The 25,441-nt window shown below is 41.2% G+C and overlaps 1 protein-coding gene across 1 annotated transcript in view; it reads right to left on the bottom strand.

Annotated features, from left to right (window-relative positions):
- Positions 1–25,441, bottom strand: part of HTR3B (5-hydroxytryptamine receptor 3B) — a 53,327-nt gene that overhangs the window by 22,873 nt on the left and 5,013 nt on the right. Inside the window, exons 2-6 of the mRNA XM_077458139.1 lie at positions 21,629–21,789; positions 17,020–17,064; positions 14,345–14,454; positions 9,312–9,481; positions 7,050–7,207 (exon numbers count right to left, since the gene is read on the bottom strand). Coding sequence (XP_077314265.1) covers positions 7,050–7,207; positions 9,312–9,481; positions 14,345–14,454; positions 17,020–17,064; positions 21,629–21,789 — 644 coding nt within the window. The remainder of the gene's footprint in view (positions 1–7,049; positions 7,208–9,311; positions 9,482–14,344; positions 14,455–17,019; positions 17,065–21,628; positions 21,790–25,441) is intronic.

Below are 25,441 nucleotides of genomic sequence, written 5' to 3'. Positions count from 1 at the left end.
CATCAGACTGAAACTGAAATTGAAAAAATCCTTGTTGTTTCCAGTTTCTGATCTCACAGAGATAGAGGGGAACAATGTCAGTTTCTCTCTTTCTGTTGAGTGCACAGGGTGTCGTCGGTCGGATCAGTCCTGGGCTCACCAATGGGACAGAAGAGCCCAGGAAAGGTATGTGTGTGTATAGATGTCAAATCACTTCTACAATTAAGAAAATCTCTGGCTAAAAATCTTGATACTGGTATGATGTCTGTAACCATAGAAAGTGGTTAAAGAAGAATTCCGGGTACAGCTATATTACATATTGTTAATTGGACCAGCTTTGGTCAATGTACCACTTATGCAACATATCTGGCCATTATTACATACATACTGTACCTAGCTGATGGCCCTGGAAGCTGAATATTACGCTGCCTGACCTGCAACCAAGATGGGGTAGATGGTGTTCAGAGAGCAAGCGGTCACAGTAGCTTCATTTATAGTTAGTAAGGTTGAATAAAGTCACCAGTCCAACCAACCTGACTGAGTGTCTACAATTGTCCCTATCCCTGTACATTGCACACTCACATCAGTCCCTACCCTCAAGGAGCCCACAATCCAAGGTCCCCATTCATATACTAGGGCCATTTTTTTTTTGGACAGATGCCAATTAACCTACCAGGATGTCTTTGTAGTGTGGGAGGAAACCAGAGTTCCCGGAGTAAACCCACACAGGCACAGGGAGAACATGCAAACTCCAGGTAGGTAGTGCCATGATTGGGATTCGAACCAGCGACCCTTTTTTACTGCTAGGCGAGAGTGCTAACCACTACACCACTGGCTGCAATTGATGGACACAGTGGCTGCAATTGAGGGCACAGTGGCTGCATTTGAGGAACACAGTGGCTGCATTTGATGGGCACAGTGGCTGCAATTAATGGCGCAGTGGCTACATTTTATGGGCACAGTGGCTGAAATTGAGGGCACAGTGGCTGCATTTGATGGCTCAGTGGCTGCATTTGAGGGGCACAGTGACTGCATTTGGTGGGCACAGTTGATGTATTTGATGGGCACAGTGGATGTATTTGATGGGCACATTGGCTGCATCTGATGGCATAGTGAGGCTGCAATTGATGTTTTTTTTCAGTATTTTTCAGAATTTTTTTTGTTTGCTCCCCCCCCCCAAAAAAAGTTACCAGCCGCCACTGGTATACGACCATCAAGAGGTTAAAGCCCATCTCCAGCCAAATCCTTTCATGTTATTTTAGAGTAAGGAAGGGTTAGGGCCTCTGTCATGGCGGCAAGTGATGGGAAACCTCTCCAATAGGGACACAGGCAAAAACAACATGTTTTTGGTAGAGTGAGAAAGGATTTTGAATTGGCAATGTTTGTATTGCTGTTCTGAAGACAACCGTCAAACACCCTTCCCCAATGTGCTTTTCTGGTGTCACAAGGACAAGAAGTAAGAAAAAAAGTGTATTCAAAATGTATAGGTATATACAGCCTATATACTGTATTTGCTGGCGTATAAGACTACCTTTTACACTTAAAAAAATGCCCAAAAATTGGGGGTCGTCTTATACGCCGGGTATACAGGTATACAATGCTGCCCGATGGATGTCAGCCCCCAAATGTCTGCTAATACTGTATGTGGCTTCAGCAACAAACAGTATACGCCGTTGAGCCAATCCCGGCGAGCGATGTATTCTATTAATGAATACAGAGCCTGCTTGGATTGGAGTAACAACCACTGCCAATCCGAGCAGGCTACATAGAGTAGCCTGCTCGGATTGGCTTTGAGAGAGAGAGAGAGAGGGAGAGAGGCAAGGGCTGATGATGCTACAGCCTCTGCCAATCCAAGCAGGCGTTGTATTCATTAAAATAATGCACCGCTCACCATACTTCCCCGGGTAAATCCATTCACTGATCTCCTACTACTATACATCCTGCTATTTGCCTTTGAGGTCTCAGGCACCCAAGAGGGACAGGTAAATCTGGGACATATGACAGGGGGGTTATTAAATGCATTTTGGTGGACAATTCCCATAGAATGTAACCCAAAAGTGGTATAGGTTTGGTTAGTGAAAAATTCTACTTTCCAGAGTTGTGGTATTCAATAGATCTCTGTTTGTGTTATTATTGTTTGATTTACTTTATGACATAACACAGCATGGCGGATGAGTAGTTGGCATTCTTGCTTTGTATTTTTTAATCGTTCTAATGTTTTTTTTAAATGGTGTTGCCTCAGAAGGGGGGTAGTCTTATACCACAAGTATTGCCCAAAACCTATGTTTTCACTTGAAAAATAGGGGGTCGTCTTATACGCCCAGTCGTCTTATACGCCGGCAAATACGGTATATATATATAGATAGATAGATAGATAGATAGATAGATAGATAGATAGATAGATAGATAGATAGATAATATATAGATAGATAGATATCTATTAATAGATATACACTCACACACACTTCAAATGAAATGTACAATAACCTTTCAATGAGCAGAACTGCAATTTTCCAACTTCTCTGCTAATCTGTCCATATCTGTGCATTTCAGTGCAATCCCTCTAACAGGTAATGGTGTGTGGCCTAATAGCTGTTCCCTGCATTACTTGATGTGCAGTTGTGTATTCCATACAACGCTTGCTATCCTGTTTCATGGTAATGAGGCTGTATGGCTCATATGCAAATTAACGAGCTGTGGAATTTTAGCTTAGCGAAAGACGACATCTATTTGTAATTCAGAGCTAAACCACCAATTCAGGTCTTACAGACAATAGATAATGAGGTTTCATATTTGTTTTCATGGTTAATACAATCCATGGATCATGAAATGCTTAGATTACCTAATATAGGAATCTCTTGTCTGCTTCAAAACTTAATTTTCTATATCATCTACTAATCCTTAGTATCATAGAAAGACATATGCAAGTCAAGTTTGAAAAATCCAAAAAGAACATTTTAAATGCGTATGTAATGATAACTGTGATAAATTGTGTCACCGGCCCAAAAAATATATATTATATATGTTAAAAAATAAAATATTTACAAAGTAGAGCTGCTGAAAAGTGTCCTATAACATGTATAGAAAAAATGTATTAAAAATAGTGAGACTGTGCTAATCCAAGTGCATATACATATTGTTACCACTAATACGGTGTTTTTACTTAAGTATTTTTACGTGTCAACCTCATTCTTTTAAAGTGCAACGTGAAAAATATATATGTAAAATATATAAAAGAAAATAAAAAATTTACAAAAAATGCCAACATTTATAGAGTGGAACAAGGGTCACAATTATAAACCATTTACATATATCATAAGTCTCCAATGTTCATACTATTTGACATGTATATTCAAAGTGCTCTTGTGCTTCAAATTTCATTTGTGCTGCATAACCGTGACTTTTCACCACGTCTTGTGCCACCACCACCTTCAGAAATGGTCACTCACCAGAGCCTAGAAAAAGTTTTGCCTTTGGTTCATATAGGGATAACCACTCCACTATCCTGGCGTTCCTCCAGTCAATTAACCACTAGACATTTCTTAATGTGGATATCTCATAAAGATTAAAGATTTATCATTGCGCAGTATGTTTTATAAAAGCAATTTATTTGTAGCCATTAAAAACATATAAAGCGTTTCCCAGTGCCTTAAACCGAAAAAACTGAGTCTGTCCAGCGTTCTGTTGTGGGGCTCTGTTATGCCACTTCGTTTCTCGTTCCCGGCTTGCACTCCAAGCCTTGTTTTAGTTTGGGTTAGTGGCCAGAAGTGATGTTCATAATTACCCAGAAGCCTTGACGCTTCTGGGTAATTACGAACGTCACTTCCGGCCACTAACCCAAATCAAAACGGGTCTTGGAGCCCAAAGCCCGGAATGTTTGCAATTACCCAGAAGCCTCAAGACTTCTGGGTAATTACGAACGTCACTTCCGGCCACTAACCCAAATCAAAATGGGTCTTGGAGCCCAAGCTGGGAACGTTTGCAATTACCCAGAAGCCTCAAGGCTTCCGGGTAATTACGAACGTCACTTCCGGCCACTAACCCGAACCCAAGGTTGACACGTAAAAATACTTAAGTTGAAACACAGTATTAGTGGTAAAAAAAAAAAATATATATATATATATATATATATATATATATATATATATATATATATATATATATATATATATATATTCACTTATATGGATTAGCGCAGTCACATTATTTTGAATACATGTAATGATAAATGGTTGATTGGCTTCTTGTATCAGCATAACTTGATAAGTATATGAAAATATGTTGATGCAGATGTGCCTTAAACTGAAAAAACGGAGTCTGTCCAGCGTTCTGTTGTGGGGCTCTGTTATGCCACTTCGTTTCTCGTTCCCGGCTTGCACTCCAAGCCTTGTTTTGGTTCGGGTTAGTGGCCAGAAGTGATGTTCGTAATTACCCAGAAGCCTTGAGGCTTCTGGGTAATTACGAACATCACTTCCAGCCACTAACCCAAATCAAAATGGGTCTTGGAGCCCAAGCTGGGAAAGTTTGCAATTACCCAGAAGCCTCAAGGCTTCTGGGTAATTCCGAACGTCACTTCCGGCCACTAACCCAAATCAAAACGGGTCTTGGAGCCCAAAGCCCGGAACGTTTGCAATTACCCAGAAGCCTCAAGACTTCTGGGTAATTACGAACGTCACTTCCGGCCACTAACCCAAATCAAAATGGGTCTTGGAGCCCAAGCTGGGAACGTTTGCAATTACCCAGAAGCCTCAAGGCTTCTGGGTAATTACGAAGGTCACTTCCGTCCACTAACCCGAACCCAAGGTTGACACGTAAAAATACTTAAGTTGAAACACAGTATTAGTGGTAAAAATATATGTATATTCACTTATATGGATTAGCGCAGTCGCATTATTTTGAATACATGTAATGATAAATGGTTGATTGGCTTCTTGTATGAGCATAACTTGAATTGCTATTAGGGTGTAGCCAAAGTAAGTCTGTGGGGTAGCATTTTCAAGGGCTTCCACAAGCCAGATGTCTTATTTGGTATGACTAGGAGAAACACAATAGAGCCTAGTTAAAGCACAACTCAACTCCTCCCTCCCTGAAGCTACCTCAGCTACTTCCCATTATGCACACCTTTTGCCTTCAGTCTTCTGGCCGGTCCTTCCTCTTCTTCTTCAGTGACAGTCCTTAATCTTAGACAGGGTAACACTCTGCCACCCACGGGTACTGTAATCCCAGGCTGGTATAATAATATTTTTCTACAATCAACCTGGCAACTTCTAGGTTTGGTTTATATGTGTGTGCAGAGGAGGTAGATATGCCATTTGTGCAGACTGTTGCACAAGGGCCTTCTGGGATTGAGGATCCACTTTAGGATGTGAGTCATAAAACTGCTAAGACCCCCATCCACTGTAACTTGAACCTGGGCACTGTTTACTAACAAGTTCAGGGCATCAATAAAGCCACTCTTTGCCTGCATTTATTTATAAACAGTGAATATGTTCTGAGCCCTTTACTGACTACGTTCACCATCATGTGCCTGCATGTAGAAGATATACTCCTGGGCACAGGTGACATCAGTGGATCTGGCAGCGAATACTAATAGCAGCTCTTCTTTCAAAATCCATTAGACTGTATCATTTCACTACAGAGATGAAACGTGGTTGTAAACTTTAGACATTAAATATAAACAAAGCATATCCCTCTATAGTGCGTACTTGTCTCAAACCAGAGCACTGAGTGTCATTTTTGTCTGCTGCCTCACTCCTCTGCTATCACCAGTAGTCACCTCGGAAACGTCTTCCTGAGGCCAAGAGAAAAAAGGTGACAGTAGAGGAAGCTCCAACTGATTGACAGTCTCAGCTCTCTTTCTGTGTGCTGTGTGAAGGGGGGTGTCCCTTCCCTCCAATGAGCTCTCAGAGCTCTCCTCACTGATGTAGCTTCAGCTCTCCACCCCCTGCTTTTCAGAGCTGAGAGATGCTGTGTAAATTCATAATGTAGGTGTTTCACATTATTAAAATTGCAGAATCTGTTATTTTTAATTAGACACATTTTATCAAAGAGATAAAAGTATTCACAAGAAAAGAAATGGATGTAGGGGAAAGATGGTTGTAGATAAACAGGTACAACTTATGTAGGAGGAGTTGCTTCATCTCTGTGCATCAACTGAGGGCAGTTACTTCACTGGGTATATATTAGGGTTTACAACCACTTTAAATTGTTATGCCGCGTACACACGACCGGACTTTTCGAGGGACTAGGTCCGACGGTCTTTCTGACGGACTTTCGGCGTAGTTCCGACGGACTTTCCGAATGAACGGACTTGGCCACACACAATCACACCAAAGTCCGACGGATTCGAACGTGATGACGTACGACTGGACTAGAATAAGGAAGTTCATAGCCAATAGCCAATTGCTGCCCTAGCGTCGGTTTTTGTCCGTCGGACTAGCACACACACGAATGGATTTCTCGGTCCGGCGGAGTTCCGGTGGAAAAATTTCAAACATGTTCTATTTCTAAAGTCCGCCGGATTTTTGGCAAGCAAAGGTCCGATGGAGCCCACACAAGATCGAATTGTCCGACGGACTAGTTCCGTCGGACCTTTGCTGTCAAAAAGTCCGGTCGTGTGTACGCGGCATTAAAGTATTTGAGAAGAAACTGCTTCCTTGTGTAATTGTAGCTCCCGTCTCTGTTTTACTCCTTTTATGATGTAAAAAAAAATCAAAGAAAGACACTTATAAAATCAGTAAATCCAACCTTGGGCATGCTATCAGGGTCAGAAGGTCAGGCCTTCAAAATATCTTCCCTACTAAATATAATTCATAATGTAGGTGTTTCACATTATTAAAATTGCGGAATCTGTTATTTTTAATTAGACACATTTTATCAAAGAGATAAAAGTATTCACAAGAAAAGAAAATCTTCCTATGTAATTAAGGTTTTCAAAAGATGAACACCCTTTAATAACATAGGTTACATTCAGCTTTAATAACATAGTGCATTTTAACATGTACTGTATATATTAAGATAATAAAATGTTACAGATCCATTTACAGTTAAACAACAATTCATCTACTTACATTAAACTGGACCTGAGCAAAGCTGCCACCATGAGTGTGTAGGAGCTCATAGGTGGAAGGAACAGCTAGAAGCTCCCATTCTCCATCATCAAGAAATATACTTTTGTCATTTCTTATTTCCTCATAACTTCTCCAGATGGAGAGATTCAGATCATTCACTGCAACAGATGAAACACAGTACATATATAACATTTTCAAATTTTATATCAAGTTTGTAATAACATACTGTGGAAGATTAAGCCAAGCAAGGGCATAATAAAAATGATAATAATTGATGGATGATGATGTATTATGAACAGATGATAGTAGAAGGACTGTGCAGTTCTACATGATGATAACTATCATTTTACTTTCTTAATTCAGGAATGATTGGTGTGTTTTTGAACGGAACCGGTTTCTAGAATCCCCCACTGAGCCAGAAGATATCCAAACTTTATTATAATAGTTACCTTTAACCGGTTCCCGACCAGCGCACGCCGATGTACGTCGACAGAATGGCACGGGCAGGCATATTGGCATACAGGTACGTCCAATCTTCAATGCCGCCCTGCCATCAGGAGCGCGCCGCCGGCGGCGCGCTCCCGCACTGGTCGGGACCCCCGTGAGTCCGGTCGCGGGACCCGCGGACTCGATCGCCGCGGGCATACCCGCGATCGTCTCACGGGACGGCTGAATGGAGGAAATGCCGTGTAAACAGCATTTCTCCATTCTGCCTAGCAACTAGTGACGCTGATCTCTGCTCCATGTGATTGGAGCAGAGATCAGTGTTCACTAAATGAAAGCCCAACCCCCCCACAGTTAGTAACACACCCCTAGGAACACTTAACCCCTGCACTGCCACCCCCTGGTTAACCCCTTCACTGCCAGTGTCATTTACACAGGAATCACTGCATTTATATAGCAGTGATTACTGTATAAATGACAATGGTCCCAAAAATGTGTCAAAAATGTCCGATGGGTCCCCCACAATGTCGCAGTCACAATAAAAATCGCTGATCGCCGCCATTACTAGTAAAAAAATAAATAATAAAAAAATTATTAATAAAAACAGAACCAATCAATAATCGCTTATTGCGATTTTTTTTACCAAAAATATGTAGAAGAATACGTATCGGCCTAAACTGAAGGAAAAAAAATGTTTTTTTATATATTTTTGGGGGATATTTATTATAACAAAAAGTAAAAAATAATGCGTTTTTTTCAAAATTGTCGCTCTATTTTTGTTTATAGCGCAAAAAATAAAAACCGCAGGGGTGATCAAATACCACCAAAAGAAAGCTCTATTTGTGGGAAAAAAAAGGACGTCAATTTTGTTTGGGAGCCACGTTGCACGACCGCGCAATTGTCAGTTAAAGCGACGCAGTGCCGAATCGCAAAAAATGGTCTGGTCTTTGACCAGCAAAATGGTCCGGTCTGTAAGTGGTTAAATGTTATAAGGTATAATATGGCAGTATTAACTCTACATTGTGTGCTTTCTCATTCAAAAGTTTTTATTTTATGTTAAAATAAATTACATGTACAGAATATAAGACAAATTATGTGATACCAGAAATAAAAAGTAGACATATTGAAGTTCGGATGATACAAAGCAAAGAAGAATTTCAAGATATTCTCGTGGGAATGACAATAAATGGCCTTATATATTTTAGAATTTGAAAACATTCTTATAGCTGAGTTTTAAACATTTTAATCCCAAGAAAATATAAATATGTCTAAAAGAAAATATATGATTTTAAAGTTTTGACCATAACTTCTAAAGTATGTTTATAGTAAGTATTATATAGTAAGGGAAGAACATAAAAGGTATATAGGAGGGGAAGGGGAGGGAATAATTCTCCGGAGGAGGTTTTATATATCATCTAATGTTGTAATTCTATAAAAAATCGTAATCACCATAACAATAAAACTCGGTTGTAAATATTATCTTACGTATAATATTTAATGCAGGGTTTCCATATGATATCACACTTTGTCATCTGGTTTTTATCTATAGCGTCCATTTTAGCATGGATGAAAGATTGATTCATTCTACGTTTGGTCATTGTGTGTTTTCTCAAACAAGTACTGGATGCAGAACATTCAGAAGGCAATTGAAGTCTATGGCATGAATGCTGCATTCAGCTACAAAGCAGGTGAATAATTTGACTCGTAATGGTCGAATATTGTCATAACTACCTGTCATAAGCCCAATTTATGGTAAACAGGCCCTAAAATAGAAGCGCTGATATGTATTTGTAAATGACAGGAGACTGGCAGATTTACCTGTATGTAAGCAGCTGCTAAAAGTCAGGCTGCAGTTCTGTATATCAAAGGGAAAGGCATAGGTCTCCAGGCTACATGCTGACACCACTTGCATAGGCTTGTTGTTTCTGATGGTCCCAGAGGAGCTCACATAGACATAGGGCAAATCGGGTGACTTTCCATCCTCAACACTATAAAAACACATTATGTCATGTGGTTTGTAGAAAAACACATTAGTCAAAACATTGGAGAGTGAAACATGACTGCAAATAAATTAGTAGCAGACACTATATCTCATAAAAAGAAGTAGTGGTTCTATTTAATCAAGTTCCTCATCTACAATCAATTGAATTTAAAGGGGGCAATGATGGTAAGGTGTTACATGGAGTGACAAAATTGTCTATATGTAAGTTTAGTTGAACAATTCTTTCCTGAACAATATCATCTATTTATATGATATATTTATATTGTATAACCTTATGAATGAAATGTGTCCTCATGGACTGACTCTTTTTCTGATTTAGTGGCTTCAATATCTTTCAATACCCTTTAGTCACTTACCAAGAACAAGTATACAGATCAGGAAAATCAGACAAGTAAGAAGTCCACTGTATGCTCTTAGGCAATGACTCAAAGTGTTGAAACCAATGGATCTTTAAGACCCAGTCAACAAGAATTTTTAGAAGTCATAGTAGCCTCCATGATCATTTCATCACAGGTTCCATGTAAGCAATGGACGTTGGACATTATGGTAGAAATGGAGTGCAGCAAGTTCTTTCAATAATGAAGTGTACTGTATTTTTGAAGGGTAAAACTTTTATCCTGCTCTAATACTTTATATCCAACCCCCATTTTAATACTGTAGCAACTTTTGGAGATTAGATTAAATTAGGTAAACTTTAGGCTATATACATATATATATATATATATATATATATATATATATATATATATATATAGATATATAGATAGATATATATATATATATACATATTTATATATATTCTGCATCCAATGTAGCCTATATCTACAGTGCATTCGGTGATGTACTGTTTCTAATACACAGGCTGTGTACATAGTATCCAATACAGCGTGTACATTTCTATTACACTTCTGATGGTGTAGACAGTATAAAATACAGTGCAGCCATTGTACAGTTTATAATACAGTGCAGGCAGTGTACACAGTATCTAATACAGTGTGTACAGTTTCTACTACTTTTCTGGTGGTGTACACAGTACACAATACAGTGCAGCCGTACTACAGTTTCTAAAACAGTGCAGGCGGTGTACACAGTATCTAATACAGTGTGTACAGTTTCTACTACTTTTCTGGTGGTGTACACAGTACACAATACAGTGCAGCCATAGTACACTTTCTAATACAGCGCAGGCGGTGTACACAGTATTTAATACAGTGTGTACAGTTTATAATACAGTTCAGGCTGTGTACACAGTATCTAATATAGTGTAGTGTGGTGTTGCAAAACAAAAAATACATCATGTCTGGAAGGTCACCAAGGAGAGGCAAAGCCGTCCTCATCCTCCTCATCCTCTGTCACCCAGGCTCAAACTAGTTTGCCTTCCAATGCAGCTGCCAAAGTGGCCTATTCTGCTGGCTCTTTGTCCCCAGTCACTCTTTCCAGAGTCCCCCCATTATGCATGGAGGAGTCCCCAGAATTATTCGACTGCAGTGTCGGGTACATGTTGCTGGAGGATGCACAGTGATTTGAAAGCTCTGATGTTGGCTCCCAGGTTGAAGAAGGGAGTAACTTGAGCCTAGAGAGAGGGGGTGCCACAGAAGGACATGAAACTGTCAGTCGTATTCCCCCAGCTGCAGCATACTGTCAAGTTTGCTCCAGTGATGAGGATGGAGGGGATGATGAGGTCACTGACTGTACTTGGGTGCCTGAGAGAAGAGAGGAGGAGCCACAACTCCAACGAGGCAGGGCCAGCTTAAGGGCAGCCCCCCCTACTGCATCACACCACAGAGCTCCGCAGGTGCAGGGCACTGCTGACTCCCCACTGACTTTTAAAAGTTCCTTGGTGTGGGCCTTTTTCGATATGTGTGCAGTAGATCGTACCATTGCTGTTTGCAACCTATGTCTCAAGCGGATCAAGCTTGGCCAGAACAGCAGTCACTCTGGCACCACATACTTGACCAGACATATGATGACCTGCCATGCAGTCCATTGGCAACATCACTGGAAAGATCCACATCAAAGAAAAAGGCAGAATTCTCCTTTCTCCTCATCTGGGATCTCCAACCGTACTATACCTCCAGTCCTCTCAAAAACCTGCACTAAGAGGAATGACGGTATAGCAATAGGTGTCCCAAGTACAGTACACCACCATCTGATTTTAGCAGGCAAATTTTCCTACCCCAGTTGCTGAACCATAAAAAAAATTCGGTCTCATCCATCCACCATGCTCAGAGTCTAAATGCCAACTTGGCCAAATTACTAGCACTGCAAATGCTGCTTTTTCAGCTAGTAGACTCTGGCCCCTTTTGTGAATTTGTGTAATGTGCTGTACCTCAGTGGCAGGTTCCAAAATGCCATTTCTTTTCATCAGATCATCTCTACTACTGAGTTACTACATATTATCTTTGTGACTTTTGGTGTGACCTTCAAGCAAAGTTGTGAGCAAGTGAATTACTGTACATTGAATTTTTTACATTTTCTTATGCTGTGTACACATGGGTCATTTTTTTTATTTAACCGAGCAGGCTGAACATACAACACAACTTTCAGATCACCATACTAAAATGCCTGATGTTATTGCAGCGATCAGCCCCGCTGGGCTAATGTGTTTTGACAGGGGGACTGCCCCACTCTGCCAGAACACAGTGATCAGTGCTCACAGTCATAAGCTGTGGGCACTGATCGGATACTGGTTTTATAGCAAGCTCATTCGATAGAAGCCGTCATAAAACGAGGGCTGAAAGTCATCTGTTTTTTTTTTGAACCAACCATTTTAGGCTGATTCTGTACCCAGCTTCAACAAGCAGTAAATACGATTTAAAGGATGAAGGGTTCTTTTTCCCTGCGCGTAAAGCGGAGTTCCACTCGTTTTTTCAATTTATTAAAAGTCAGCTGGTACAAAAAGTGTACTGTTGACTTTTAATAAAAACACACTCACCTGTCCCACGGTCCAGCAATGCAGCCACCCGAAGCATTGGTTCTCTCCTCCGCCTCTTCTCTGCGCCGCCATCACTAGTGTGGGCACCTGGCTGTGACAGCTTGCAGCTTCACAGCTGGGTGCACACTGCGCATGCATGAGTCACGCTGTCCTGAATTGGAGGGGCAATCTTCTGTGACCTGTCCCAGAAGATTGGAGGGAGGGGGGGGAGAGGAGTCACATAGGCAGTGCAAGAGAAAGTGGGAGCTGGGCACCTTTCAAAACTAGGTACCCTCCCCCCCCTCCAAAAAAAATGACATGCCAAATGTGGCATGTCAGATGGTTAGGACTCCTTAAAGCGGAAGTTCCACTTTGATCCAGAGATGTGCACAAAGGCAGAGGCTCTCTGCTCTCTCCCTCCTCATTGGCAGCAGTGGGAGCTCTGGGGGTTCTGAATAATTTTCTAGCAAAAAAATTATTTTTAAATGTAGGAGAGAGATGTCAGAATTAGTCTGGGTGGCAAGGGGTTAATTACCATAAGTAAGTAATATACAAATAATTATTCTATATTGTTTTTAAGGTAATTTATTATAGTTTTCTAAAAGCGGTACTTAAGCAGAAGGCTTAATGGACAAATTACTGTTATAACTTCCACCAGCAATTTCACAGTAAATAAATAATAAATTACTATGTTATAACATAGCATAATAATATATGATTTAGCTTGAATAAAACAGTACCTTATCAACAGCAGCAGATTCTCATTCTACCTCTTAACCGTGTGAGAAAAATATGGGATTATGGGTAAATCTTATACACATAAACCCATGTTTTTTCCTTGTACTTAAGAGGGCGGGGCTGGAAGGGTGCATGTGTCCTTTAGATACATGCCCCCTTCAATGACACTGCAGTGAGAGGCGTGCCTCCACTGCAGCTTTTGTATTGGACAGCTTGGGTCAATGATACTTTACCATTGGTCCAAGACTCCAAGCTGTCCATTGATCTCAGTGCTTCTGACAGGAAGTGAGAGGCACTGTGAGCTCATCCTCTCAGTCTGCTGCAAACAGAGTGTGCCAGCTTGTATTTAAACTGCCCGCTCTGTATGTAGCTTCTGACAGGCTGCACAAGGAGCCCCGTATCTCCAGAACCATAGGTTGTAAGAGCCCCAAATTTTGACCAGTGGTGGGGTAGGACTTCAGCTACCTACCCAGGTCACCGGGCTTCGACCCTTGAAGTGCAATCTTTTTTTTTATTTGTTTTTTTTATGTTCATAGCAGGTGAGGCTCTCCCTGACGTGCCTCCCCTGACTGCATGTCCCTGGTGGAGTGTCTTAGTCACTACTGACAAAATAAAGATTTTGTATGCAAGGGATCAGCAGTGTGGGGCTTCACTACCTCCACATGTAAACAGTGTAGGGAAGCCAGAGGACCCAAAGAGGTTTAAAGGATTTTTCGAGTGACACCTGCTCAGCTCTTATATTAGAGATTTCCAGGCTTAACGGCTTCCAAGTCAATGCTGATAGTGAGTAGAAAAAACAGCTACTGAGAGAAAATTAAAGTGAAAGAGCTTTTGCTGTAAATTTGAGGAAAAATTACTCCACAGTACTTGCAGCTACAGGGGTCGGTGAGAGCTTGTTTTAAAGATGGCACTAAATATTATTTATTAAACATATGCAGATATGTGAATGTCCATAGCCTGGTCAAAGAACTTTCCAGTGGATTCTCTATATGGGCTATTTTTACGCTTTTACGAAGTGATCATACCTCCAATTGCTTCTACTCAAGGAGAAACTTGGTAATATGAATCTAATTAATATATTTCTAAATAAGTGTATTAAATTGAAATTTTCACAAGAAAAAAATAATTGCATGCTACTTTCATGAGGAAATATGCATAAGTACTTTTTTTTTTGTTATAACAGTAACTTTTACATACAATTCATTAATGACAATGTCAGGCACCCAAATGACATTAAGCGGGAGGGAGATTTCTCCAATTCCATCAAACTGACTGGAGTTCCATGATAGAAATTCATCTTTCCACATCTAGAATGAAAAAGGTAACATTAGAAATGGCAATTTATCCATTTGTATAGTTATGGGTTTAACTGGTCTTTCCAACAGAAAACAAAATGTCTTCCTACGTTTGACCTCACATTGCATTAAGAATGAGAAGCCTCTCAATTGGAGGGAAAAAGAAAACAAAATGTACCCCAGGACAAGATCACCAAAATTCATTAAAAAACATAATTTTAATAATACAAAAAAAAAGGAAAAACAATACACATATAAAAATAGTGTCTATGCAGAGACACATATGTTAGTACACCATTCACTGTACAACCATGTTGTTGATGAATGTGCATATACTTGTATTGTCTCCAAAGTAGACTTCTTCTCTCAACTGGAGGGAGGGCTGCTTTTTGTCTTATATCACAATCATGAGTTTAAGCACCTATGATAATACAACACGAGCTTCATGTTTTGAAAAACCCAACATTATGAAAAAGGTGGTCAAATAAGAATACTCAGAAGATACTGTATACCCTTTAATGGGATAGTCATGTTTCTATTCATGCCGAACTGGAGGGAAACTGTTCTTGTTGCCCATAGCAGCCAATCAACCTTCGGGTGTAATTTTCCAGAGAATCCTAGAAATTAAAAGCAAATTGCTGAGTGGTTGCTATGGACAACAGGATTTTTCCTTCCTCCAATTTTTATTATTTTGGCCCAATATCATTTTATTTACAAAGACTTTTCCTTGGTACCTGCCGCATAGTTCACATTCACTCTGTGTGTCTATACCTTATAGTGTTGAGAAAACTTAGCATGGTGCCAAGTACAAAATTAGTTTAGGATAGATGTAGCTGGTATATTTTTCCAAATCTTGTGCTGTCAACTAGACATCCCAGCTATGTCCCTGAAACCTTACCCTTGAGCCCCGTACAAAAGAGACACCAGCCGGTTCAATAAAAACCAGCCGACATTTGGCCTGTGTATATGTCGGTCTGTCTGACAGAAGCCGGCCATTTGACCAGTTTTTGTTGGATGAGCATGCTGGAAAACCAGCCAATGGCAGAGAGCCCGGGACACAACAGATCAAGGGGAGATCGCTGTACTAACTTCAGATGGTTAGTACAGTGGCTCTGACCGGAGCTGCCAGATTTGTTTAATTCAACCCGCTGGGTTGAACAAAAGCAAACTTGTGTGTACGAGGCTTAAGAGTAACACAGACTCTAATGTTAACCCTAACAATAACCCTAATTTATTTGTTATAAACAAAGCTGGTTATCATGGTGATCATATGGCTTTGTCCATCAACAGGTCTGACATCGCAATCACATGACTTTGTAGTTAAATATAATTTATAGCTAGGGTCCTTTCCCAGGGGCTTTGTCAGCACTGGTCTGCAGGGGATCCATGAACAGAGGCCTGTGTCTGTCCATTCAGGTCTCATGCTGCATTTTTACAGTGGACATCTGTGGACCTGTGATGGCTCTATGGGCAAGGGCATGTCATCTACAATGAGAGAAAGGGGTAGGTTACACTGGCGTTAGCCCTTTTAAACACTATCAACCCGTATTGCACAAGTGTGTGGCGGCGGTTGAAGCATGGCCCCATTCAGATGAATAGGGTGGTGTTCAGTGGGTGGTGTTGCCTGTTGAGTGCGGAAGAGGGGATCATTCTTTCTGCGCCTGTGAAGCAAAGCTTTGCAGCCGCAGCATGTTCACAACCCTGTTGGGAGCAGTTGGGGTAAAGTAAAAACATGGTTCAACAGTATGTTTTTAACACCCCTCCAACAGCAAGTGTAAACAAGCCCTTAGATCCAGTAAGATTAAAAACAAACAGGTAAAAAAGGGCATCTGTTCTGAGTAATTAAAAAACACAAACTAAACAGGATCTTTGTTCTGACTTACTGTATTTATTGGCGTATAACACTCACTTTTTCACCATGAAATACGGGTGCAAATAGCGTGTGCGTGTTATACGCCAATACTTCAATTTTAGCTGCCTCAGAGTGGACAGGGATGGTTGATGGCAATGGTGAGGCTGCTGCATTGATGGCAATGGTGAGGCTGCATTGATGTGGACTGATGAGGCTGCATTGATGGCCCTTCTGGGGCTGCAGATGGGCATTGATCGGGCTGCATTGATGGCCCTTCTGGGGCTGCAGATGGGCATTGATCGGGCTGCATTGATGGCAATGGTGAGACTGCAGATGGGCACTGACCCTTATTTAGCTTCAAAGTTCTTTATTTAAAATTTAAGTTTTTTTCCTAAAACTTCCCTCTTAAAATGAATGTGCGTGTTATATGCCTGTCCGTGTTATACACCGATAAATACAGTACATAGCAAAACATGCTTTGTCAATGAATCGTAATGAAAATAAAGATATGTGAGTTTTAGTAGAGTTACACTCTGTTCTGGACCTCAGTTCAGATTCTAACCCCATTGTAGCAACAAGGGGGCAGTGGCAGTTGAGCCCGGTCATTGTGTGAAGGTGCAATTTTTTTCTAATAAGGATTTTTGGATGAGCAACATATCTGTAAATGTATTTATGCATCAGTACTGTATGTTTCACTAATCATGAAAGTTCTTCTTTAAGCTTACCTGTCGATACCAGATACTCGTTGTCAGCTTTTGATTTTGTCCATCCTGGAAAAAGAAAATATAATTGATAAAAATATGCACTATATGGCCAAAAGTATATAGACATCTAATCTAACTATCAGACCTATATTAGCTTGTTGGACATCCCATTCCATACCTATAGGCATTTTTATGTTGGACATACCTTTCTGAGAAGGCTTCCCACAAGATTGGTGAGAAGTTGTGGTAATTTATGCACATTCAATTGGGCTTTAAATTAAAGTAAAGTAAGAATTTTACAAATAGTTACATGTTGGTTGCCACAAATTTTCACTAAAGTCTGACTGACAACGTAGGGGTGAAACAACGGAAAAAATTAAAAGGTTAACATTAATGGTTAACTGTTTAGAAAACATGTTGATGCATGATCTAATGATATCCACTAAAAAATGTAATTTTTTTCCCCAAGTGGTAAGCTCATTGCTCTTCCTCACAGATTTTCTCTTGTTACGATACTGGAACCAATCCGGTGGCTTAAAGAGGAACATCACCTAAAAGGGGAAGTCCTGCTCTTCCTCCTCCTCCCTCCTCCTCCTCTTCAACTTTTGTCACAGACATTTTTTTGAAGGGGAGCGGGTACCTAGTTTTGACTGGTACCCACTCCAATTTACTCACCCCATCCAGCCCTCAAACTTCTGGGACAGGTCCTAGGAGGCTGCGGGACCATTTACAGAGCCAGTGGGTAGATGGCTGTGAAGGAGTCACAGTCAGCTGTCCACAGTTAACATGAAGACCCAAAGGCAGATGAAGAAGCCTGGGTGAGGATGACGCTAGAAATTACCTTTTTTTTAGCTGCTGGCTTTACATTTTTGGAAACCTGGCGGAAGAAACTCTTTAAGCTGAAGACCTCCTCATTCAGGACTTTGCTACAGAATGTAAAAATCTCTGTGTTCCAGTAAAAACGGGAGCATGTAAGCCCTTGTACACACGGTCGGAGATTCCGACGGAATGTGTCCGATCGGACCGTTTTGTCGGATATTCCGACTGTGTGTGGTCTACATCGGACTGTTTCCATCGGAGTATCCGACGGACCAAGTTTTCCAACTTGTTGGTAAAATTTTCCGACAAAATGCTCCGATCGGACATATTCCGATCATGTGTAGAGAATTCCGATCGGACAAAGTGCCACGCATGCTCAGATGAAATTCCTACACCAAAGCTATTGGCTACTAGCCTGAACGTAGTCCCGTCGTAATGAAATAACGTCATCACGTTGGATTTTCCGACAACTTTGTCCGACCGTGTGTATGCAACAGTTTCGGTCAAAATCCGTTGGACAAAATCCGACGGACGAAATCCGACGGATTTTGTTGTCAGAATCTCCAACCGTGTGTACAAGGGGTAAGACTTTGCAATAGGGATCCTTACAATGTATGTAACTGACCAGGAGTGGATTGCTCTTTGCTCAGCAAAAGGGAAGTTACATATTAATCTGATGGTTTTAGCCCATAAAATATTCTTACATAGTCTAGTTGAAAAAAGACACAAGTCCATCTAGTTCAACCAATAGAAGAAAAGACAAAATACAATCCTATATATACAATCCTATACCCAGACTATGATCCAGGGGAAGGGGAAGGCAAAAAACCAGGGGAAGACAAAAAAACCAGCAAAGCATGATCTTATTTGCTCCAGCAGGGGAAAAAAAGTCCTTCCTGATCCTCCAAGAGCCAATTGGATATTCCCTGGATCAATTTTATCTATAAATATTAGTATCCAGTTATATAATCTGCATGTAAGCAAGAATCCAGGACTTTCTTAAAACAATATACTAAATTGGCCAGAACTACCTCTTGAGGGAGTGTATTCCACATTTTCACAGCTCTTACTGTTAAGAAGCCTTTCCATATTTTAAGATTAAATCTCTTTTCCTCTAGATGTAAAGAGTGCCCCTTGTCCTCTGTGATGACCTTAACGTGAATAACTCTACACATAGTTCACTATATGGAGCACTTATGTCATTATACATGTTGATCATACCCCCCCCCCCCCCAATCGTGTTACAGTCATACTGTTTTAGAAGAACGGCATGGCCATTCTGTCAGTGGCTGCAGCTTACACACAAGAGGAAGAAGAAATGAAAATAGCAGTGTTCAGTTTGACCTAAATAGTTGATAGAAGGCACCCTGTTGGGTTTTCCTTGTACAAATGATAGTGAACCTAGCTTATTTCCCACTTTGGCAGAAATCCATTGCAAAAACCGGAGTATGCTTTAATTCATTACTTGTTGTCCATGGAGCTGTTCCTGGTTTATCTTTGATTAAACTGAACGTCACCTTCAGATGACACATTAAACAAATCACCAGCCTCTCTCGCAATTTTAATTAGTTGCTAAGTCATTAATCAGGATGTTTGGGAGAATTATATTACCCAGAGGTTCAGACTGTTGCTGCTCTTCATAAGCAAATATCTCACAACAGAAACTTATTCTCAATAAGCTTTTCAATGGAGACACTCTCCATGTGTTTATACTAAGCAGAGGCTGCAGCCATATTTCCATCTTGGAGACAGAGGCTGCTAGAAAAGAACTGCATCTGCAGATTTGGAGAAAACAGTATACTGCAAGGCAGTTATATAGGAATAGGAAGCACTGTCACATGAGAGGATTGGGAGCAAGTCACATGCTTCTCATACCAGTAAGTACTAGATTTGTTCTGTGCTTTCAGAGCGTGAAAGAAGCACCAGAGCAATGAATTAAAGGTAAGTATATGCTACTGGGGAAAGGTGGTGCGTAAAGTGAATCTGTTGAATAGCACTGCATGGGCAAGCACATGTTTGCTTTAAACATGAACTTTATAGGATACGCTACAACTTTATATAGGGCTCTGCTGCCCTCTGCTGTCTGTATTTGTAAAATGCCTGCAAATATATGACGTATGCACTTCCTGTCCCTGGGTTGCTGGGCAAAATAAAACCCTGAAGGAGGAAGTGGGATAGAGGGAGAAAGTTGCAAATATATGTCTTGTCCAGAAGAGTTTCTGCTGTTGTATTTCCACCCAGACCAGAAGCGGAGACTATTATGCAAGTAATCTTATGCACTAACAGCTTAACTAGAGCTGATCATAGCATATTGCATATTGAGTGGGTATCTGAATCCTTGTGACAGAAAGTGTATCTCTGCCCTGTTTGTTATTATCTCATATGCACAGCACCAGATAGCTGGGGCTGTGCTACTGGATGTGTATATTAATAGATGAACCTGTTTATTGCCATATAGTTTATATGCAGCTATTACCTTTTGTACCACCAACCCCTCCCTTTAGAATGTAAGCTTTATGAGCAGAGCCTTCCTGTACCTTTTATATTGAACTGTACTGCAATTGTGTAGGCCCCCCTATACATTGTAAAGCACTGCGTAAACTGTTGGCGCTATATAAATCGTGAATAATAATAATATGCAGATCCTGTGAATTTTGTTAACCGTGTTTTTTCTGGTCTGGAATTGTATAGCTAGTTTTATCTAAGGACTCAAGTGATTATAAAACCTAAACAATTTTCACCTTAATGCATTGCTTGCATTAAGATAAAAAAATGTTTAGGCATTAATATCCCTCCTACCAGGGCCATCTTTAATATTGATTGGACCCTGGGCAAAACTTTTCTTGGGGGCCCCCTCCCCATGCAGTTTTGCTCTCCACCTGCTCTGAGACATACAATAAATAGCAGCTAGACTCAAAATCAGTTTACTGAATCAGATCAGGTAGCCATTGCGATTGGTTGCCAGAGGTTTCAGTGTATCATTACAGCTCACTGACTGGTTGCTAGAGGTTACAGAACACATTACAGCTCACTGGTTAGTTGCTAGAGGTTACAGCACATGATTTCTGCTTGTTGATTGGTTGCTAGAGATTACTGTGGATATGACCTCAGGGGGGCATGATATACATAACAATGCTGCCGGCCACCTCTATTTACATATGAATGCCAGTAATTTACATGTAAATACAGGGTCTCCAGGTGAGTCATCTGGGACACAGCACAGGACTAAAACCTCAAGGGGTGAGGGAATTTAAACCAGCATAGTTGGCAAGTATGAAGCAGCTGGTTTAGGCCCCACAAAAATGACAGGGCCCAGGGCAGCTGCCCCTTTTGCCCTGCCTTAAAAACGGCCCTGCCTCCTACTCCCCCTCCCCTATTACTTATCAGAGCCCTCATTCGATCCAGCGCTGTGCCCATCTGAAGCTCTTCTCAACCCTCACTTTCTGGTCTCTTGGGCTTTGCTAAGGCAGCGGGAGACATTGCTCCTCACTTCGATCAATTAAAACCAGTGACAATAGACACAGACAGTGAGGCTCTAGGAGTGAGCCCACATGAGTGCCCCCATAGAAAGCAGATTTCTGAGGGGGTACGCAATGGGGTGGAGGAACCAGGAGTAACAGCGGGGGACCCGAGAAGAGGAGATTTGGCTGCTCTGTGTAATCCAATTACACAGAGCAGGTAACTACAAACATGTTTGTTATTTAAAAGTAAAAATAAAAAATAAAAAAAACTTTGCATTTACAACCAATTTAATAAGAATAAATTAAAAACAGTCTTATTTATAATATAATAAAACATTGCTGGCGCTTACAACATCTAATACTGCATGGACAAAGAGATCAATGTACACCGTGGTAGCCTGTGTCCAGTTCTTCACTGGTCTGACGCCTTTGCTGTAGTTCACCAAGAGATTTCTTGTCAAGTAAAGTAAACTTGAATTCTTCCTTTGTGAAAGGTTATCAGTAAAGGACTCTGAAAGGGGGATATAAAAGCATATCATGAGTTATCATTTTATGATATCATGCTATCATTTTTTTCTGAATGCACATTTCAGAGCAGAGATGTTGTTATTCATTACATTTTAAAGTGATTGTAAACGATCACCTTGTAAACCAACCCATTCAGTTTAAAATAGAAATGAAAGGCAAAACATTTTTGTATAGATATAAAAACAATTATAAATAATTTTTTTCCCCTTTTTGTAGAAGTGATCACATTCCCTCTGTTCTCATCTGCATAAGAACTAGAGGGAGGAGAAGCAACAACACACTGAGATTCCCAGTGAATGGCTGTGAGGGGTGTCAGGACTGATTATTAGAGGAGAGCAGCCTGAGTTTCCATCATAGCTAGAGAACTAGAGTGTGCTCTCCTGCTTAGTGTGGTTAGTTTTTAATAGGAAAGCAGAGGGACTGGCAGGAACACCAGGGATTTCACACAAAGGAAGCAATTTGAAGAGATCAGGATACTTTATTATACAAGATTATGGTACAGCCAGGGCTGTCTTTAAGGCAGGGCAAGAGGGGCAGCTGCCCTGGGCCCTGTCATTGTTGTGGGGCCCAAAACAGCTGCCTCATACTTGCCAACTATCCAGGTTTAAATTCCCTTGTCCCTTGAAGTCTTATTTATGTGATGTGTCCCAATATCTCAGTGTGAAGTGTTGGTACTAATGCTGCCCAGCTCTGCCCTATTGTTGTGTGCAGATGACTCACCTGCAGACCCCGTGTTTACATGTAAATAACCGGCATTCATATGTAAATAGGGGGCGACAATACTAAGTAAATAGCTGCAGCTGGCAGCATTGATATGTAAATAAAGGTGGCATTCCTATGTATATCATGCTCCCCTGCTGTGAGGAGGTGATGTGTTGTAACCTCTAGCAACTAATCAGTGAGCCGTAATGTGTGCTGTAACCTCTAGCAACTAGCCGGTAAGCAGTAATGATATGCTGTAACTGTTGGAAACCAATCGCAATTGCTGCCGGATCTGATACAGAAAACTGATTTTAAGTCTAGCTGCTATTTATTGTATGTCTCAGAGTAGGTGGAGAGGGAAATTGCATGGGGGGGCCCCAAGAAAAATTTTGCCCAGGCTCCAATCTATATTAAAGACGGCCCTGAGTACAGCAGAAATATGAGGGTAACAAATGCTTTAAGTTTAAAGAGTTTGTTAAGTCAAAACTTTTTGGATCTGTTTGAAGAGAGTAGGAGACCTCTGCAAAGCGAGCGCACACTTGTAACCAGAAGAGTTCTACCCACTAAAAGATTTCCCCCGAAACTACTGTTACAGTGGCAAATTTTGGCTTTACCATCAATTTCTATACCAGAGATAATGGTCGCCAGGACAAATAAAGGAATAATCTTCTCTTTGGACACACAGACAGCGATAAAAACCTGTTTTTAATGTCTAATTTTCCAGCGAGCAAAGATATGTGTGCATATGTACTGTCTGTAGCGCACTGCTCCTAATGAGCAGACGCTATTGTTTTTGCAAATTTAAGTTGTCTGAAGCTGCAGTTTGGCTCAGACTATTTATTTCAAAGTTCTGGTTTCTGTATCAGTTCAGCTGGGTTGCACTAGTTTCCACTTGGCCGTAGGTGTCGATGTCACCACCGGTAACTGTTGGAAATGCAACAGGCTGAATGCATTGAATACCCCTTTTACCCGAAAATAGCCCAGTGGGAGTGGTTCAACCACTGTACATTCTGGGTGGGGGTACTTAAGGTACTGACGCCATTTTGAGAGGTCTTTTTCCGGGGTTCGTTATCCCAACGTAATGGCCCTCCTGACCTGGGATGTGTGCAGCCTGTTCCTGTGTCTCGGGGCCAGCTGGCCCGAGGCTTTGCAACTGAGAGGGTAGGCCCAGAAGTCTTGGGGCCTTCCCGAGGCTTTGCAACTGAGAGGGTAGGCCCAGAAGTCTTGGGGCCTTCCCGATCCAGGGGTGGTCCTGTGCTGTCTTGCCTGTGGGGAGAAGCCAAGCGACTGGAGGATCCAGAGGAGGACTTTTCTAGGAGAGGACCGAGCAACAAGGCTGGTATCTCTGGAAGAGCCTGGAAACTCAGTTAGAGGACACCTACCACACAGTATCGCCAGATCGGCTGAAGGAAACTGGTACGGTGTAACAATTCTCTTATTTGCTGGGAGTTGCTGGTTGTGCTTTCATGTGGCAGAGGATTGTACAGCGACTTTGTTTAAAATTGACAGATCTGTGGCAGAGACTTTATTTGAGCATCCCACCGGCTGCTAGGTCAGTGAGAGAGGCCTATCCGGTGATAGCTGGATCCAGTCTGTGGAAGCTGTTTGTCCTCTGGATCAAGTAAATACCTCTAACCCGCAATTGCACGGTACCTGAACTTCCCTTAACCCTCTATCCCTCTATTGCAAAACTTTGTGGTTATCTCGAATAAATCTTTGGGAAAATGGACTAAGTGTCGGAGCTAACATTCTTTAATTTACTCTACAATGGGACCCCTAAGACGAACACAGCGAGCAGGTGAGGTAACGGTAAGCCCAATAAAAATTCAGCAGCTCCATCAGGGGTCAGTGCTACATGTACATATGTATATTTTTAGACATCTGTATATATATATATATATATATATATATATATATATATATATATATATATATATATATAATTTTTTTTTTACAAATAGTAACATATAGTCTCTGTCAAGTAGTTGCTTATGTTAATCACATATCAATCTTTCACATAATTAAAGCAGAGGTCTGCCCACCACTGCAAAATTTAAAGGCCAGCAGCTACACATACTGCAGCTGCTGACTTTTAATAATCAGACACTTACCTGTCCTTGAGTCCAGCGATGTTGGCACCACAGCTGACGTTTCCATCAGCTGTTGGATGCCACCTCCGTTATTGAGTAAGGGAAGCCTTACGGCTTCACACCGGAAACCCTACTGCCCATGCGTGAGGCTCCGCTCCTCTCTCCTACTGGCCCAGCGGCTGGGGAAGGAGGAGGGAGTCTGGGCGGTGACATCAATACCCGTGGCTGAGTCTCCTGGAAGTGGGGACAGGATACCTGTAAAAGACAGGTATCCTTCCCCCCCCCTCCCCCCGAAAGGTTCCAAATGTGGCATCTGAGGGGGAAAGGAGTACAACGAGCGGAAGTTCCACTTTTGGGTGGAACTCTGCTTTAAGATATTTTGCAAGATTTGAATACATTTAACCATCAAATTGCAAAATCATAAACAACATATTGCTAGCTATTGGTTTTAGCATGTGTACTGTCCTAGTCACAGAAATGTACTTACATTTATGTTTTAGCCTTGATGAAGGGAATAATGTGCTATCTCTGAAACGCGTTGGATGTATCACCTGTTATAGTTTTAGATTAAAACTTCATTTTGGGCTGTCCTTCTGGGCCAAGGTATTTTTAATTCTTTCAAAATTGTTTAACACTGATATACAACCCGTCCCTCAGATTGCCTTGCTAAATAGTAACCCATTGGAGCTGACCAGAACCCGATTTTGACTCATTCTTTAAGTCACTGCCACCACAAAACAGACATTATGTCACGTACCTAGTAGTTGAGCCTGGAATGCAGGGAGCGGCCCCTCGTATCCCCTGGTTAAAGAACCCCTGGAGGTGGAGACAGGTATTCAATAG

This window comes from Lithobates pipiens, unplaced genomic scaffold, assembly GCF_037356315.1.
Source record: "Lithobates pipiens isolate NorthernLeopardFrog02 unplaced genomic scaffold, aLitPip1_a1.2 Scaffold_27, whole genome shotgun sequence".
Taxonomy (NCBI): domain Eukaryota; kingdom Metazoa; phylum Chordata; class Amphibia; order Anura; family Ranidae; genus Lithobates; species Lithobates pipiens.
This window is presented reverse-complemented; position numbering and strand designations above follow the sequence as displayed.